This window comes from Ammospiza caudacuta, chromosome 3 (genome assembly GCF_027887145.1).
Source record: "Ammospiza caudacuta isolate bAmmCau1 chromosome 3, bAmmCau1.pri, whole genome shotgun sequence".
In the NCBI taxonomy this organism is placed as follows: domain Eukaryota; kingdom Metazoa; phylum Chordata; class Aves; order Passeriformes; family Passerellidae; genus Ammospiza; species Ammospiza caudacuta.
In genome coordinates, this window is record NC_080595.1 from 102365676 (window position 1) to 102385066 (window position 19391).

The 19391-nt window shown below is 34.8% G+C and overlaps 1 protein-coding gene across 1 annotated transcript in view; it reads left to right on the forward strand.

Moving 5' to 3' along the window:
• The window catches only part of EYS (eyes shut homolog), a 704807-nt gene that overhangs the window by 360770 nt on the left and 324646 nt on the right, over nt 1-19391 (forward strand). The window contains exons 30-32 of the mRNA XM_058801756.1: nt 7097-7221; nt 10827-10951; nt 14292-14544. Coding sequence (XP_058657739.1) covers nt 7097-7221; nt 10827-10951; nt 14292-14544 — 503 coding nt within the window. The remainder of the gene's footprint in view (nt 1-7096; nt 7222-10826; nt 10952-14291; nt 14545-19391) is intronic.

Sequence of the window (19391 nt, forward strand, 5' to 3'; positions counted from 1 at the left end):
AGATCAGTTAATGAGTAAATTCATGTTATATTAGTGTTTTCTGAGATAGGTTCCTTACCAAGGTTCTGGCAAGCCCTGAAGAGGCCTTGTCTTAATTGTCATAAGCAGAATTAATTCTTGAGGTAGGAAAATAAATTAAGAATTTCTCTACTAATGTAGAAATCATTGAAAAGGCATCAAACCTCATAGTGGCCTAAACTTGGCTGGTCACCAGATGCCACCCAGCTGCTCTTTCACTCCTTCTTCTCAGTAGGATGGGGAGAGAAAATTTATTGCCAATTTCAAATAGAATAGCATGGTCAGGAGAAAAAAAAAAAAAAACAAAAAAACCACCTTTGCTCCAATTTCCATCAATCTCTTTTTCACAGGCTAAAGTTCACTCCTTTGTCCCAACTTCTGTACTTCTTTCTCCTTTCCCCAGGTGGTTTAGGGATAATGAGGAATGGGTTGTTGTGGTCACTCATTCTGTAACCTGAGGACAGTACTGCACATATATATGAATATATATTCATTTATGAGGCAACATTTTTTTATGTGTGTATTGAGCTAATATAGACAGGCAGATGTGTAAGATAAGAAAAAAGAACACACATAAATTAGAGCAACGAATTTGAAAGAAATAAAAAGATCTGAACACTCAAATCTTTGTGAACATCGCATTGTAACTTTCAAATGAGACATTTCATTTTTCAAACCAATGTTGATAGGGCCAGGATTTTGGTTTGTTCTTGTGTATCTTGAGAGAAAAAAATCACTTAAATAAAATGATGTTTGGTTTTTTTATATTTTGTCTGTGAATAACCCTACTTAAAAGGGTAAAAATGATGCATTGGTTTCCAGTAAATTGAAATTTACTATCTAAAAGGTTAGCTGTTAGAGAGTAAAGTATGATAAAGACTGAATTTTTAATTTATCACTCTAGAAAAATTCCCCCCTGCCAAGAATTTAAAGCTTTAAGAAATCATGTTATAATGGTAGGTATATTTAAAATTAATCAGTGCTCTTACTCATTTTTTCTTTAAAATTAAAAAGATTCTGCAGAAGTTTGTAGTGCTAATACTTCTCATGAAGGTCGTGCCTCAGTAGTGCTGAGGGTCATGTATTTCACAGGAAATGTCTCTAATAATTCTGAGGCTGGTTAAATTATTGTGGTGGTTTGACCAGGAAGAAGTGGGAATTCTGGGATGCTGTGGTCAAACCAATGGGTGCTTGGATTTTGATATTGGCACCTGGTGTAGCCAGTGGGTTTTGGACACACCTCTGAGAACACACAGGGGTTAAAAGCAGAGCTTCGGCCCTCGGAGGTTCTTCTTGGGACTTCGAGGGAAAGAGGTCGGATCTCCCTCCCCCGTTCAGCCGCTGCTGCTGGGCGGGAGAGGGGCAGCCATGCGGTAGGCCTGGGGCTGGACAGACATGGGGGGTGAGGAGGCCCTTGAGGATGGAAGGGTGGAGGAGCCCCAAGAGACATCAGGCAGCCATCCCCCCCCCTTGGAGACAGACAGAGAGAGAGAGAGTGCAGCCTGTGTTTGTGTGCCATTACCTTGAAATTCATTAAACATGTGCTGGCAGCAGGCAGCCTGGCTGAGGAGATGGGGGGTGCGCAGCCAGGAGTCCAGCCGCTTGGAGGAGTTTTTAACCCTTTTTGGGCAATGAAAACCTTACAGAACATTAACCCTTCCTAGACGAGGGATAAGAGTGGAGGAGGATGAAGGAAATGAGCGAGTGATGGAAGTCTGGACCAAAGAGAGAGTGAGAGATGTTAGAAGAATGGAGAAGATGGAGTAGCATTTTATGCTGGACTCTTTTGTGTAGCCATGGACAGAGCCATGTTTCCGTGAGATACAGAGACTGAGTCCAGGGGGAGAAATGTCCCAGAGCCAAAGAAGATTCAGTGTGGGTACCCCTCGGCCCCAGGGGGTATATAAAATATGGGGGGGACAGATGTCCCAAAGATGAAAGACTGTGCTTTTCTGGAACTGGACAAAGCATCCTTAAAAAGACAACCCTGGAAGCAGCCCTGGTTCCTGTTCGGTGGTGAGAGCACCGGAACAAGGACGGAAGAGGCCACCACAACACACAGAAGGACTCCCTCTCCTCTTGAGGAACTGAAAGTTGAGCATTCTAAAGGGTGGTGCTGGACCCAGAACTGGTGATTTTGGAAGATGTATTGTATTGGGAATTTAGGGGGGAGGAGGAGGAGAGTGTTTTTGTGAGGTTTTCATTTTCCTTGTGTTTTCTTTTTCTTTTGTGTGTAGTTTAGTAATTGTTTGTGTAGTTTAGTTAACTTTTCTTTATGTTTAAGCTGGAGCCTGCTTTGCTTATTCCTGGTCACATCTCACAGCAGACACCAGGGAGAGGGTATACTCATGGGGGCTCTGGCTTTGCCAGGCCGAAACCATGACAATTATCTAGTTTTCCTTGCTCTTCCTTTTTTCCTTTCCAAGCTGGCATATGAGCATTGATTAAATGAATTATAAGGTCCATGTTTTATCGATTTTTCACTTCTTTAATTTAGACAGTAAAACTTTCTATCCCATTTGAAGTTAAGAATTATGATTGAGATAATAGAGGTGTGATTCCACTGGAAGTTGAAAAGGAAAAAGTTGCCTTGCAAATGTCAAGGCACCTTGTGATCCAAGATGATTGAAACTAAACTGTTTGCTATATGAATCCCAAGGTGCTGCTATATCTCAGCGTCCATGACATTTAGCCAGTGACTTTTCATAGCTTGTTAATAATGTATAGCAATCCCACTGTAAATTTGCAGTGACAAATCTGGCCTGTTACAGTAAAGCAGTTAAATAGATTTATTTTGGACAGAAAATGCAGATTTAGGAAAAAAAAATCATGACTAATGTCAAAAGACATTCCACATTTACAATACAGTTTTAGCTAAGGCATTTGCTCAGGAGATGTGCTTTTCACATTCATCTATTATTCTGCCCAACATCCTCATTATCTAACCTGGAGGTATTAGCAAAACATTAACAAAGTCATCAAGGTTAACACTCACAAAGAAAAACTGATGTCTCCAAAAAATTTCATAGTGTGGACTGGTCCACAAAATTCATTGATTTTACCAGGTTGACTGAGTCACATAAGCAGGTAAAGGTTATAGCATAAACATTCTCTTCTAAGTACAATTGCTGTTAATCATTGCTCCAGATAAACCTAATAAACTTCTGTGTTGTAGAAACCATGTTTTTTCTGAACCTCATATCTCACTGATACACAAATTATTCATAAACTGTAAAAGGTCACAAGGCAGATGAAGAAAGAGAGGGTGAGAGAAAGAAAAGGGTACAGGTTTAAAAAATGGACTCAAATGATGAGATACAAAACAGACTCAAAGAACAGGAGTTACTAGAGGATATAAATTGATGTTGTAGAGAAAAATGTGGCTGATGTTTGGATTCTTTTAGATTTTCTCTGAGGCTGAAAGTATACTAACACAGAAAAAAATTATTGTGACTGCAGTAAGAATTGTCATAGATCAAAATCCTTCATTTAATTCTGTCTTTTCAGTCTTTTGTTCATTTGCTGCTTTGGCATATGCTCAAATTAAGATAATTACTCCTGATAATGATTGATATAAAGGCACAACATAAAAGGGATTATATTTGCACCGCAGTATGTCAGCATCTTATATGAGATGAAAAAATCTGCGTGGAATGACAGAAAAGAGAAAGATCTTTGTCAACATCCCTAAAACTGGTCATAAATAAATTGTGAATGCATTATTCTTACAGCAAATGAGCACTACTTTTTCTGCCTTTCAGAACAAAACTATTGATCTTATGTTGATCCTTCTGTAAGTTTAAAAGCTCAGACTTCCCAGTGCACCAGCTTACTTTGTTAGGTAAGCCCTCAGAGCTATTTGCTGATAAACCTAGATATGTATTTACTTACAAAGACATACATTGTTTTCTATTACATGGTAATCAACATACAAGATTTGCAGTGATCATACCTTCATATAAAAGCTATCTAAAAGCCTCTGGGGTTTTTTTGTAGAATGTCCATGTCCCAAACAACACATAGAAATATGTTCCAAAGTGTTTCAGATATGTTTACTTCTATTTATAGTAACAAGAACTGTATTTCATACCTACTTCAACTTTCTAATATCAGTTGTATTTAAATTCTACTGTTTCTATCCCTTCTAATGTTCTAGAAGAAATGACAGAAGGGAAGTAAGAATGTGGAAAGGCAGAACAAAAACTTTTTTATTTTTTTTAGAGGAGTAGATATGAAGGAAGGTGGGAGTGAATAAAATGCTAAGAAATTATTGGAGTCAAATCCTAAGTTAAATTCTTTAAACTCTTAACAAAGTGTAAAGTTCATTGCAATTTTGGGAAATTTGTGAAAGCTGCTGATACTAAGCTGTTGTTTTAGCTTACTTTTAGTTGCTTCATAATTGCTCAAATAATTTAGGTAATAGCATGGCTGTCTTTGCAGTGATGAAGCATTTTTTATATCACAACATGTTTTTTGAACAGAGGCAAACTGAATACTGTGATATTCCAGTTTTTACCAAAAAAATATAACACATCATTATGCTAAATACTTCCAATATTCTAAAGTATTCTGTAAGTTGAATGATTATCTGACACTGGAAACACAGCACCTTGTATATTTTGATATATGTAAGACTCGATATACTGGATATCTAGGTGCTTTCATGGGTTTAAGCCTTTCATCTAAATTTCAATTTGAAAGAAAAGTCCTATTCGCAAAACTTTTCTATTTCTGGTGGTGCCACAATCACTTAATATGGTATTATAAATTTAATAAATATTTGGAAAGCTTGCAGTACAAAATAGGTTATTTTGCCAAACCTTTATATGTACACACATAGATAAATATATATACTTTTCTGCCTCAGTGAAAGTATGAGTTAGGCCCATAGTTATGTAGTTTATATCTCTGAAGTTTCAAGGCTTTGTAGAGCCTTGAGTCTCTGAAGTCTCAAGCTTTTCTGGGTAGGAAATTTCACAGAGTTCATCCAGGCTGTAACCTGCAATATCTAGCTGATTCCATACTATTGATTCTCCATGGGAGTTATAGCAACCTGCTTCACTAATCATTCCTGCTTCAAATAGTTATGACCACAGGAGATCAGTAAAGACTGTTCTAGTCTTTATTGGTGTCTACTACTCAGCAAGTATACACACCACATATCAAAATGTGCCCAATCGAAGCAGCCAACAGGAGAGTTCTTAAAAAGACCTTTATTCAATGTTTGACTTTTACAGACACACACATTAGATACACATTAGATAAGTTGTTCTGTCCAGATATTTTACATAATTGTACATTTTTTCCAGTTTATTCTGTAAATGTTTTTTTATTGTTAAGATAAAATACATATAATTGCACCAAAGCATAAAGTTAAATTGAATTTAAACTGGCATAGTATTCCCTGTGTCTAGTTGCCTTTTTCCCCTAGTAGAATATTCTCTCCATCCTTTTCATATCAGGGAAAATTTTTTCCCTTCAATTTGGTTTTTTTGGATATTTTAATTAATCTGTTAATTTTCTTTTCCTTAATATGCTCTGTAGACAGTCTAAAAACAAAGGTATATGAAGAAAAGTACTTAAGATTTCCATGAGCAGAATCATCCTCTGCATTCCATATTCCACCGAGCATAGGAGAATGCCAGGGTGATTCATGTTGGGTATGCGAAGTTGTGCTCTAACTACTGGGCTTTGACATTTACATATAGGATCAAAGGACCAAACTGTATCTTCTCAGTGATTTTTTAAAAATGTTTTTCAACCAAAAAACAGGCGGGCTTATGGCGCACTCACCAAGGTGCATTTTTCATGCTTTTTCTCTCATATATTATGACTAGATATTTGAAAAACAGTAGTGTGTGCTTCAGTTTATTTTCCAAGCAGTACGACATAGCTGTCATCTGTGGTTGATGTGGACTTTGACAAATCTGTTCTGTTGTTATTTTTTTGGTAGATTCCAAATTGCCATTACCCAGAGTGTATTCCATATGAAATGAAACAAACTTAGTCTAATAGCAAAAGTAAACCAAAGTATAATTCCTGATACATAGTGTAATAATCCTCCAGGAGGGGTCTCACACATGGGTTTCATGGTCCATCCTCCTCTTTTGCTTCACAATCTGGAAAGCTAAGGTAGGTACTCATTCTAATTGAAAATGTTGAATTCACTCAATGCAGCATCTTGAGGAGTAGGTGGCATGGCTGCTTGGATTTACTCTGCTAATATACTCATCCTCCTAAGTGAGACATAAACCTTTATGCTTTTCAGTAGACCCAAGACAACATACAAGGCGTGCATGACCGAGTTACTGAAAGGAGTTTTTGAAAACATTGTCTCATGTGAAGTATATCCATGTACAACATATCTCAAAAGAGTAAATTTTATTAATATCATTATGGGACCGTATATTTTAGAACATATTTGCATATATCTGTAAAGCTGTGTGTATACACACAAAGACATGTTTTAATAATGAGATTAGTAGGATTTTTGCACTTCAATAAAGATCTTGTAAGTCTTGTAAGCTATATGTTGAAATCATATGGAACTACTTTGATATCAGTTATCACATAGAATTTACAACCACAAAAATACAGAAGAGTTTTTTTAAAGAAAACTAATATTTTATACCTACAATAATAATTAAAGCTTGAGTCCTGAAGATTAGCTTTTATGCTGCAGTTTATATTTGATAGTACACAGTTGTCAGCAAGCAGTTTTTCAAACATAGGCTGCAGTTACTTAGCTAAATTATTTTAGTAGACAATCTCCCAAGGGCACCTAAAGAAAGGTTTGTATTCACCTTGATAGAACCACTGCACTGTAATTGGGACTGTTATGCTTGATTATGGTCCAGATGTAAAATTTTTGGATGGGTTTTGCCATCGTAAATCCCTTAAAAGATCAGCATGTATCACAACATGAAGCTTGGAAGTGTTCCAGTAAAATACCTTGAAACAGAAAGTAATATATGATGTCTTGTAAATGCACATATTTTAGACACATTGTTTCCACACAAGGTCTATTTTATATTATATTTATGTATAGTATAACACTTTGAAATGTTGTTTTCTTCAGGTGTCTTGCTGGATTTTCTGGACAATTTTGTGAAATAGAAGTTAATGAGTGTAATTCATCACCTTGTCTACATGGCTCGACCTGTACTGATCATATCAATAGATACACTTGTAAATGTCAACAAGGTAACTGCCATATGACAGAGCAATCTTAAGCAATGATATTTTTGAATTATCAGTGTTACTAGTGAGAAAATTGGTAAACCAAATCAAGCTGTTTTGTTATTTATGAACTGTAAGCTGCAAAAATGCTATCTCTTTGGCAAGATTTTTGAATGAAATCTAAAGAGAATTAACTACTCCAGTAAGGATATGAGAAAGCCTTCAAATTAAGGCCAGCTCACTGAGGGAGTCTGAAGTATTATCTAGAGCCAGGTTTATTGTTTATGCTCTTTACTAATGTAATTTGCTGACTAAGTTGTCAAATACTCACTGCTTAACAGCAAAATAATTTCACTACCTATAGAATGAAATTGAGAAGAAATTCTGAAGATTTTAAATAGCATTTTTATTATTATCCTTAGTGTTGGTGTTGTAAGGCATACCTTATTGGTATTACAATACAAGATTACAAGTTTATTCTGCTGGCTGGGATTAAGAGAAATTTTTTTAAAGATTATAAAGAGAATGAAAAAAAGGCACTTGCTTAAAAAATGGGAACTGTTTCCTAATTATGACAGAGATCAACTAAAACAGGTCAAGTGGTTGATGCAAATGTAAGAGATTTAGTATTCATCAAAATATTTTACAAATGTTTATCAAAATTTTACAAAAGCAAAGGTCACAGTCAGTCTGCATTTTCATGCAATCACAAATTTAATCTGTTCAGGAATACTTACAATCTCCTGTCATGTCTGCTAATAAAAAGCCATTTCTCAACATAAGTAGGATTTCTAATCCATATGCATAAGTAGCATCTTGCTCCATAAATTACTCTTAAATTAAGAAATATTTAAGTACCTGGCTCCTGAAACTTTAATTTTTCAGTTTAAATCTACTATTTTACTCACTTCCACTGCTGAATGATTTCTGAGATAATACTGCAACAAGGTTTCTTACTGGTTATTTTAGAGATAATTCAAATATATTCTGTATGATAAATATTCTGTTAACCATGCTATCTCCATATATCTGATCTAGTCACTTTGTGCCAAAATATGTTCACATTGTTGGTTTCAATTTACAAGCAAAAACATGTTAGCAAACTCTACTGAAGTTGTGACCATATATATATTACACTTCTCTAGAGTCTTTCTACTCATTCTTGTTCTACATTTAAATAAAAGCGCATAGCAAATTGAATATTAATACATTTTGCATTTTTTTTCATTCTGAATTTGTCTTAATGCAGCTTACAAAACTATATGTATGAAATCTTATTCAAAATAGTATAGAAGATACTGAAGCAAATACTTGCATGTGTATAATGAAATTTAATGAGGCAGTTTATTAATTTGTTTAATTGACAATAAGGAATGATTTTCTAACATATAAGACTTAAATCTAAGTATCTTTGGCTTACTAAAGGCTAATTATGAGTACTAAAGGCTAATTATGTACATTGACTACAGCTTAATATTTTTTAGAACTTCTTAAAATGTCAGATACTTAATAATTCAGAAAAACACTATAGTTGTGATGTATGAACCAATGTGTGAAGGTTTTTTTTATTTTTTCATACAGAATTCATGATAATAAAGATCTTTCTGATCTTAAAAAATCAGAGTCATGGCCTAACCTCAGTACTACAGATCCACCTGGTACTGCATATGGCCACAGCCCCCTCCACCAATATTAATGACTCAAAAACTTAAAGATGTATTTTTTTTAGTCATTAACACAGAATACATTGCCAAGCCCATTTTTTCCCTTATTTTTAAAGCTTATTAAAATAATACATCAAAGATATTTTAATATAGGCATTTAAAAATTGCTCATTAGCTAAGAACTGTGATTGTTGTCTCTGTGCAACATGGAAACTCTTGGTATAAGTAGGAGAAAGTTCTCTGAGGCTTTGGAACTCACTGCTACAGCTAACACATTTAAATACCTCCCAACCAAAGCATGGCTGACTTTCTTTTATATTCCTTTTAATAATACCATGTGCTAGTAGGGGTGAAAGATCTGTAAATCACTCTTCCATTAGGTAAAAACACAGAATAAAAAAATCATACATTAAGTATATACATAATTTTTACATATCTTGAGGATTTTTTAAAATTAATATGGTATTTTACAATGTTATTTAAGTCTTTAAAATGGCTGAAGAGATGTAAAGGTTACAGCTCTGAAAAGAGGTGGATTTGGAGAGGCAGGGGAATCTTTGAGAGGAGGAACTTTTTTCAAAGTTGCACATCTGAAGAAAGGGACTAGAAAAAAAAATATCATCCAGAGAGAGAAAGTAGAAATACCTAGGGAAAAAATTGGCATTTTTTGCAGGCTTTGACTGTTCACATATAATGGATCTTATATTTCTCTTCTTAGCTTCACCTATAGAAATATGGAACTGGATTGGGGATTTTTTGGTCTATAAAGGCAACAATGGGAAACAAGTTGGGAGATAGTCTGATAGACCCCTCAACAGATTCCCTGTTGTAATTTAATGAAATGGAAAAGAGATGGTACCAAGACTGAAACAGGAACAAGGCAGATGATTGCAGTTTTCCAAAAACCTCCAGAGAACAAAGTGAAGCATGTGGTGACAGCATGTGATACCAGGAAAGGGAATGGATGTATCTCTGACAAATGCATTTTGTAATGGATCATGAATTTTGTCAGCTATTGTCCCAGTAGCAGCCCCATACCCTTGGAATAATAGATGCATGTTCAGGTTCTGTGCCTGCAGCTTCAGGCTGTTCAGGTGCAGAAGCAGCATGGAGAGATGCAAACTGTGTTCTAACAGCACCTCAGACAGCCCAAAAGCAACAACAGCAGCTGTTGGAATTAACAGCAGGCTCATGGTGAAGTCTTTAACTGGGCAGGCTGCTCTTCTATCAGGACAGCTAAAGCAAGACTGGAATGTAACAGGGGAATCCATTTGATGAATACTCTGAGGCAAAGTCTGAACAGTGACAACTAGATTTGCAGCAGGACTGCTAGGGAGCTTGTGGGGCTGTTGGGTTTTCTTTGTTAGTTTGTTTAGAAATAGTAAAATGGAGAAAAATCAAATCTGTAATGGGCAGTGGGAATATCATGGCAGAAAGTCAGTGCTCTTCATTAACTGGCCATATTTTACAGAGTTCTGGGTTTGTATTTACCAAGCAAATGGACTGATTCCATTTCAACTTAGCCTACAAGGAGCAAGTTCAAGACGGGCTTAAATTACATGACCTAAAACACAGCTTCAAGATGAGAATTTGGCCTCTAATTTATGGTGCACTTTCTTGTAAAGGAGATTTTTGTAAGAAATGTATATCAATAAAATATCCAGTTATCTGACTAATGAACTGTGAGAAGACAGAATCTCAAGTGTTCAAACACAAAGTATTTGCTCAGAAAATATCCTCCTCATTGATCTGGTACAGTAATCTCAGAGTTTCTCTTTTTAACTTTTTTCCTTTATTTTTTTCTACTCTGAGAAACCACAGCCCAAAAAATTTCATATTCATCCCATAATATATATGAAAATGGATGATAGTTACCCATACCTTTGTTCCATTTACACTCAGTAAGTGGATACAGATTTTAATGAGTCTTGCTTTGGGGTTTGCTTTGCTTTTGTTTTCTGACAGGATGGGAAGGCCTCCATTGTGAGTTGGATGTTGATGAGTGCATATCCAACCCCTGCATACACGGTATCTGTGTTCAAAAGGAGCCCAGCTTTGGTTATTCCTGTTTTTGCAAGCCAGGATTTGTGGTGAGATGCTGAAATTTCTCTTATCTTTCCTTTTACCTGGCTGTTCAACATTGCACAGAAAATACTTTTTCTTTTTAAGCTTGCTCAGAATTGTTCATATACTTCTTGAATGGAATGGAATGGAATGGAATGGAATGGAATGGATTTACAGAAGTGACTTATGCTTTGTTCAAGGAATTCACCAGGAATTTCTTCCTGTTCCAGCGACTCTGTCTACAATTTTGTAAAGTCTGTATTTTACCATAAGGGCTTGGTAGGCAGAAATAGATCTGAACAATGCAAATAATCTGACTGAATTTACTGACAAACGATCCTGAGAAGGAAAAAACTATCTCATAAAAATTAATACCATTTTTGAAAGGTGGATTTTACAGACTAGTAAGGGTAACATTGATACTTCCCACAGAGCACAGTAACTGCTGCCTTTTTGTCTTCTAAAGCAGATTGGCTTTCAAAACAATGCCAAGTAGTGATGAAGGATACATCACTTGAAGGCCATAGTCTTTTTATACAGAAAACAGGTTGACCCTTATGTTACAATAATCTCATTTTTTTCCTTAAATATTCATGCTTATCTTACATGAACAATTGTAATGGAGAAGATCAGGTTCACAATTTTTTGTACCATTTATGTCTCACCAAAAAAACCCCAAAAAAATCTTCTGAATACCAAATAAAACCACCAGAGAGAAAGATTAAAATCTGTTTAGAGAAATTATTTTTTCAATTAGTGCAAAATTTATTGGTACAAGTCAGTGTTGTGTGACACTGTAGAGACCAGAAGTACAAATAAACCCAAAAATGGGTTAGAAGGACGATAGATTAATTGTTATTCATATTACTCTTCTGAATGTTATCCTGGCCCAGGGAGTCTTTGATTTACTTATTGTCAAAAGTTGGAATGGTATATTTGGTGAGTTACCAGATGCTAGCTCTGCTTGTTTTCTTCCTGTTTTCTTCCCAAAGTATTCAATAACAGCTCACTGATGATGGAGCTAGATAGATATTTGACCCATGGGGGCAGTTTTTCTATTAGTACATAGCTTGAGTATTAATTGTACATTATTTCAGAACAAGCAAGCCCTTGCAGAAGGAAAAGTAACAAGCCTGTGAAGCAGCTGAAATTTAAGATGTATCATCTTTGCCTTTTATTCTATTATTCATTTTTCCATCTTCAGTGCCTCCAATTCCACTATGCTTTGGGAAGGAATATAAAAGTAGGAAAACATGGTGGGAGACCAACATAGAAACATTTTTAATATACCTATCTTCAGTGTCAAGGATAAGAAATTATGGTCTAAACACCTCAAGCGGTATATTTGTTAGGTCCCAATGGGTTCTGGTTCCTAAGAATGAGTAGGTATGGAGTGGAAACAGCAAAACTCACAGAGAAATAAGTATTCAAAGAACTCCAGCTAGAGTGTGTATGTAAATCTTCTGTAGTCTGTGTCTGTACTGTTACCCAAAGTATGGATCATAAAGCATAGAATGTGAAATCTCTCATAAATTTTCAGAAGAAAAGCATAGCCAGTGGTATATGAAATAAGTGTTTACCTTTTAAGTGGAACCATCTGTAGATATATACCTACTTTAAAGTACAAATCTGCACAAGCTAAATGATTCCATCCCCCTGCATGGAAACTGCTAAAGCATTTACAGGCACTTTCAGTGCTATCAAATTTATCTATGGCTACTTAATGTACCCTTCATGCACACTGGAGGTTATCCACATCTGCTTTGTTTCTATGAGTCATAAAATCGTAATCAAATGCTCTTTGCCATTAAATGTAGTAGTCATAAAAATGTACTAATCTGTCGCAGGAAAGTCAGAATGAAACATAAGTTTTATAGGATTAAAAACGATTATGAGCCTGCTCAAACTGATCATTTGTTCTATGTGTGGAATTAGAAAAGAGCAAGAAGGAAATGCATGGGAACTGACATATTAATTGGTCTGTTTTTCCTTTGTGCTTTGGAATACCGACGCAGTGAGTGATTTTATAAGATGCCATGAATTTACCAGATAGCTTGTCTGCTTGCCAAAATAAATTAAGAAGTTGATTGAAACAAACATGAATGTATCAAAATTACTCAAAACCCATCAACTTATTCGGGGTTTCTGTTTTAAACCCCGAATAATTTATACTAATTATTAAAAAAGTAATTTCAGTTTTCATGCCTACATTTCTTTCTCTCTCTCTCTTGTCCTTCCTATTGTTTCTTAATATCATAAATCAATATAATAGAGTTGACAGAGATCTCATAAAATACAAGTTGTCCCAAATTCTGTGTAAATAGTTAGCTATGTAGACATGAAAGACTTTTTAAGTATTTGTCTGAAGGAAAGTGTGTAATGAATACATGCTTTTTGAGCTCTAGAGAAGGCTTGGATTTTTTAACACGTGCTCCAATTGCAGGAGAAGATTCAGTTAAAAATTATATCCTGATGATATGTTGTAAGAGATGTATGTCTTCAGGGATGAAATGTACATATTTTAAATAGTTATCAAACATGTAGTATCCTTCTAGGATAGCTGTTAGCTGTCTTCCTTCATGTAGTCCATTAGTTCATTGCAACAGAAGTGAAAATAAAATGAACCCAGGCCTGACTTCAGAATATATTTATTTCACACTTCAAGAATGCATTTAATTCACATAATTATTCCTTGCCTTTTTCACAGACCACTGAATATGATCATTTTTGCTTTATTACTAGGGAGGATATTTCCGACTTCCCATGAATTGTTACTCTCGATAAAAAATTAGGAAATGAATACCTGGTCCAATTTGAGACTGCTACTATATATTTTTCTTTTCTAAGCACTATCTGTGAATGCAAGGTATTAACAGGGAGCTGTGGGCAGATTTGGTAACAACAGACAACAAACAATGGACTGCAGTGTACAAAAGGAAAGAACATTAGCTTGCAAGTCAGAGCAAGCCATAGATTTTTAGTCAGCAAAGTCCTCTGTAAAAAGTATTCTACATTCTATATGAAAAAAAGTATACCTATATTCTATATGAAGATCATTATTTGAACCAGTTTTTAATACTGGTAACAATATTGTCTTTGATACTATGCAATTACAAATCTGTAAAGAAATTATTTTCTTGATAATTAGAGTCAAAATGTTACTCAGTTAAAATTTAAAATATGCAACTATACTATTATATTAGTTAAGGAATATTTTCCACATGGTATTTCCTTTTGAAAGTGTAAACAGCTTAATATAAGCAAAAAATATTTTAGAATCAAAAGACAGCAATAATTGTAACTAACGTCACTATAAAATGTAAATTGTCGTCAAAATATGTCCTTTTATTGAAAACTCTCTTTCAGGGACGAAGCTGTGAGCTTAATTACAATGATTGCCTTATACAGCCCTGCTCCACTGGGTTTCTTTGTGTTGATGGAATAAACAATATCACCTGTTTACCTACTGTGCCCCAAAGCAAGAAAATTCTCAGTGAAGTGGCTGAAGTGTTTCCTGCTGAAATTTTAGACAACGACCTTCCATCAGCACTGGCTGTGTCTATGGAACTTTGGTCTAAACATGTCTCTCCTGATTTACATGCAGGAGAAGTGTCCCAAGGTGAGTAGAAAGAGCTTCTGAATAATGCATATATCAAACTTCTTTCCTTGTTAATGCTTCTAAAATGGTAAGAATATTGGGAATATAATAATTTTAATTATTAAGATTTTTTCATTTCATGTATTCCCTTCTATTTTTCTTGTATTTACTGCAACATCCTTTCTTAATTGCATTTATATGTAACTGCAAAATTACTCTTTTCTCTCAAAAGAATTTTTCCCACCATCTTTCACATCCAGTAAAGAAAACTTCACTTTCATTTAGCTGGGTTTTCAGTTTTCCAGAGTGTACAATTTCATATGCCTCATATTGTGTGCAGTAATCTCTGATTCTAATGCCAATCTTCCCTTCTTCCTTGGCTAGTCAGCAGGAGAGAAAGATAATTTGCCTTACTCCACGGGGACTTTGATTCTTTTTTCCTAGTTCACATGTTTTCTGAGTGCTTCTTTTTCTGTGCATCTAGATGTTTTTAGACTAAAATGCATATTGGACAAACCTGTCAAAGTCTCTGGCATTCTTATTGTTTGTAGTGATGTTTTGGGGATGCCATAAGTTTCCTATCCTATTATTTTAAAACATTCACAAAAAAGTCCAAAGTTACAGAAGTGCAACATTTTATTATGAAGATTGTATCTACATTGTGGCCTCTTTATTTTACTAAAAATAGTATTACACAGGCATTCTCTTTACAGATGGTTTCAGAATTTTTTCTTATATACATCTTCAAAGCGATTACTTGTATAGAAAATAAGCTGAGTCTTGTTTTGTTGGGGTTTTTTGGGGGGTTGTTTGGTTTTGGGGTTTTTTTTGTTTTGTTTTGTTTTTTTTTAAAATGTTGTTTTGTTTTTTATTTGGGTAAATGATTTATAGAGAATGTTGGGTTTTGGTGTACAGAATTCTCTTGGGATCGACTGATTGAGTGATTGAACTGCTTGTTCTGCCTTTTCCTTCACAAGAATGACATACTCATCTTCCATTTTTGATTGATATTGTCTGACTATTTTTCTTCAAAGACTGTCTCCTAATAATCATCATTTTCATCACTCATGTTCTTTAAAGAGACAAACATAAACTTGACAAAATGATTGGGTGATGTTAAACAGCTGACCACAGAGGAAATTCAACTAACACTGGAGACAAAACTGCATGATCCAGACATGGAGATCTGTCATTCATGAAATCAGGGTACTTCTGAAACATTCAGCTGAGTAGTGTATCTCAACAATGACTTTTCACTGACATAGTTAACAGTAGTTCTGAGCTCAAAACATGTCTATTTGTAAACGTGAGACTCTTAAAATATTTTTAAAACAATCTGATCAAGTGCTCTTATTTATATCTTCTTCCTACAAAACCTTCAGGTATAAAGTTACTGATGGATACTGAAAAGTTGGCATTGTTTGAATCCCCTAATGACAAGATATCCTACTTGGTTTTATTGGCAGAAGTCACAAACAGAAATTCGTAACATTTTAATGACAAACCATTTATTTTTACATACCTGTTATCCTGCTTCAAGTTCTGCCTTATGCAAGTATATTAGCTGTACTGTACTGAAACAAGTGACTGCTGTGCCTAACAAAGAACTCATGAGTACACCCTGGTACCTGGACTGCACAGAACATCTGCAGTGGAGTAGGGTCTGGCCTTTATCAGCTGGTGTTCTGTCAAGTTCCTCATTTCTATTCAGAGAACCTTTTTGAGGTGGTGGGGTGCTTTTATACCAAGATAAAAGTGTCTGTCAAGGTTTCCAGGTGCTTGGAAGGGATTTATTGTCAGCAGGCAGCAGCTGATATGGCACCTGCAGCCGTACCTGACACAGATGGCTCTTCCTCACCTTCTGCCACACGGGCTGCTCGAGCAGCAGAGCAGCAGGTTGGAGGCTGCTACAATGCTGACAGGAGATCAGCAACACAAGTTTCACCTCACTACAATAATCTTTTCAGGATTTCAGGTGTTCCTTTCATCACACTTACATATAAACTCAGGAGGTATTTCTACCTCTTGAGTATATAGTTAGGATATTATAGTATAGGTTATAGTATATGAGTATATAGTATATAAGCATAATCAACATTTTTAATGTAAAATAGTTACAGAGAAAAGTGTATATATCTTGCGGTAAAATTTTTTTGTATGTAGTACAATTAACTTGCCACTTCTCGTTTCACAATGAGACAAATGATGGCTGCATTTTTTAAAAGCAGTACTACTTTTAGAACATTGCAACATTTCAGAAATAAATTCAGGGAATTAAAGGACATAGGAAAACCTAAGAACTCTGGAATTAAATATTAGGGAATATTGATTGATTTGGTCTACAGTTTTATATTATATTTTTTATAAAACAGAATGAATACCCATAAAGTCAAGGAGAGGTTTTTTTGCTTTTCATTCTTTGCTTGAGGGCTTGTGTTGGAAAAAATGACTTTATATCATTGATTTAAAGCACTTAGGGGGGAAAAAGTATTTCTAGACCAGGAAAGATATGTATAAAGGTGCCAAAAGACAAATAAACCATTTTTGTTGGGTATAGAATACAGTTATTTTCCTGTGAATGCTCATCTAAATAGATTTCATTCTCAGTACACATACAGAAATACACAGATCAAATTCATGTTTACAGAACTGCCTCCTGATACTGTGCCTGTAGTCAAGAGGTCAAGTTGTCTTAGTATACCACTATGGATTTCCAACTGATCATATGACCTAAAAGGAATTTTATTTGCATTTTTTGTTGCTGTTGATGTTGTTGTTTTGGGGAGTTTTGTTAGTTTGATTGGGTTTTATAGTGGAAAAAATAGAAAAGGAACAACAATGCATCCCCAAAAGTAATAGCTGCCCTTATGTTGATGCATAAGCAAATCTATGTCTTTTTTATTGGAAGAAATAAGACTATTAAAAAGCTAAGTGAGAAATGCTCTTGGATGAGTAAAATCTTTAATACACAATCCATAGTAGAAGAAATTAGTCAAGCTGTATAACCGGTTGTACTTGTCTCTAATTACAGATTTTGTGTATTTGTTAATAACTTTTATTAATAAAACTGGAGAAAAAATACTGATGACTCACCCACATAAATTGCAGTCTGACAAATGGAAACTACATACTTTTCATGTATTTTAGAATAGCTATTCTCATATCACAATCAGTAGATACATTACAGCAAGTTCTAAGCTACCTTAGAGTAGCAGGGATCTCTAGTAAAGGGCTATGAGAGATGAGCTATATCTTGCAGAAAAATATATTTTTTGATCTGGTCTCCAGGTGTGCTTTTAAACTGCCATGACATTGCTTGCAGCAAATAATGTTTTGTAAATACATTTATTCTTAGGAAAAAAAAAATTATTGTTATAGAAATGCTTTCATGTGACCAGAGGGGATGACAGTTCTTAACCATTTGTCTGTTAGCACTCTGTGAAATTCTGTATGACTTTTTCACTTTCCCATGCTCTGCCACCAAGTAATTGCCCAATAAGCAACCATTAACACAAATTGAATGCAGGGAACTTTTCTCTTTTTCTTTCTTTCTTTCTTTCTTTCTTTCTTTCTTTCTTTCTTTCTTTCTTTCTTTCTTTCTTTCTTTCTTTCTTTCTTTCTTTCTTTCTTTCTTTCTTTCTTTCTTTCTTTCTTTCTTTCTTTCTTTCTTTCTTTCTTTCTTTCTTTCTTTCTTTCTTTCTTTCTTTCTTTCTTTCTTTCTTTCTTTCTTTCTTTCTTTCTTTCTTTCTTTCTTTCTTTCTTTCTTTCTTTCTTTCTTTCTTTCTTTCTTTCTTTCTTTCTTTCTTTCTTTCTTTCTTTCTTTTTCTTTCTTTCTTTCTTTTCTTTCTTTCTTTCTCTTTCTCTTTTTTTCTTTTATTTTTTCTTGCTTTTTCTTTCTTTTTCTTTCTCTCTCTGTTAGGGCAGCCAAGCATTGAAACAAGTCCAGAGAGATTGCAGTTTCCGTCCTTGGAGATATTTAGAAATAATCTGGACAATATCCTGAGAAACCTGTTGTAGCTGACCCTGCTACAGGTGAGGCTAAATTAGATAAACTTCAGTGGTCCCTTCAAACGTCAGTTATCCTGAGATTCTGTGGTACCATGAAATGGTTAGGACAGAATTGCCTTTCAGACATTGTTTATAATGACTCTTAGAATTTACTTCTATGCAAGTAACTAGTTAGTCACCAAGAGTGGGATTCATCATACCTATAGCTATCCATTCATTAATCTGTGTAAACTATATTACTGTAATAAATGAAGAAAAATTGCAACATCTGCTTTAGATGTCTGTTCTGGGATAGGATGCAAACTTTTCTCCTTTTCTTAATAGGTACTATTCTGCTTCTTTGTACTTTTGTTTTGGCAAAGAAATTGAATATTGCCTTGAATATTCTGTTTTTGTAATGTATGTGGATCATAGAGCTCACAAAGACATTTGAAAGACAAAACCCAGCAAAACCAGACATGAATGTTAACAACAAACCTGCTATTACAGAGCAGCTAACTGGATTTACTTCCATTAATTATGGAGAAAAACTTTCATTAAACAAATACATTACTGAAGTGGATTTTCATCCCCCTATTGAGTCACCTACTTTCACTGCCTGTGTTCAATATTTCATTATTTCCTTTAAGACTTTCCTTTCCTTAAGACTGCCTAAAATATGAAATATGTTCTGAACATATCACTAGTAGTCAAATTGCTACATTACTACAAAGCTCTTCCTGTTCAGTATTATTTTGTTAACATCTTGCTCTGCAAAAATTCCAGTTTTGATTACATTATTGGTTAAACACCCCTAGCATAAAGCAAATTTCAGGGTCTTGGATTTTACACACTGCTTTTCTTTATAATGTAATGCTTTT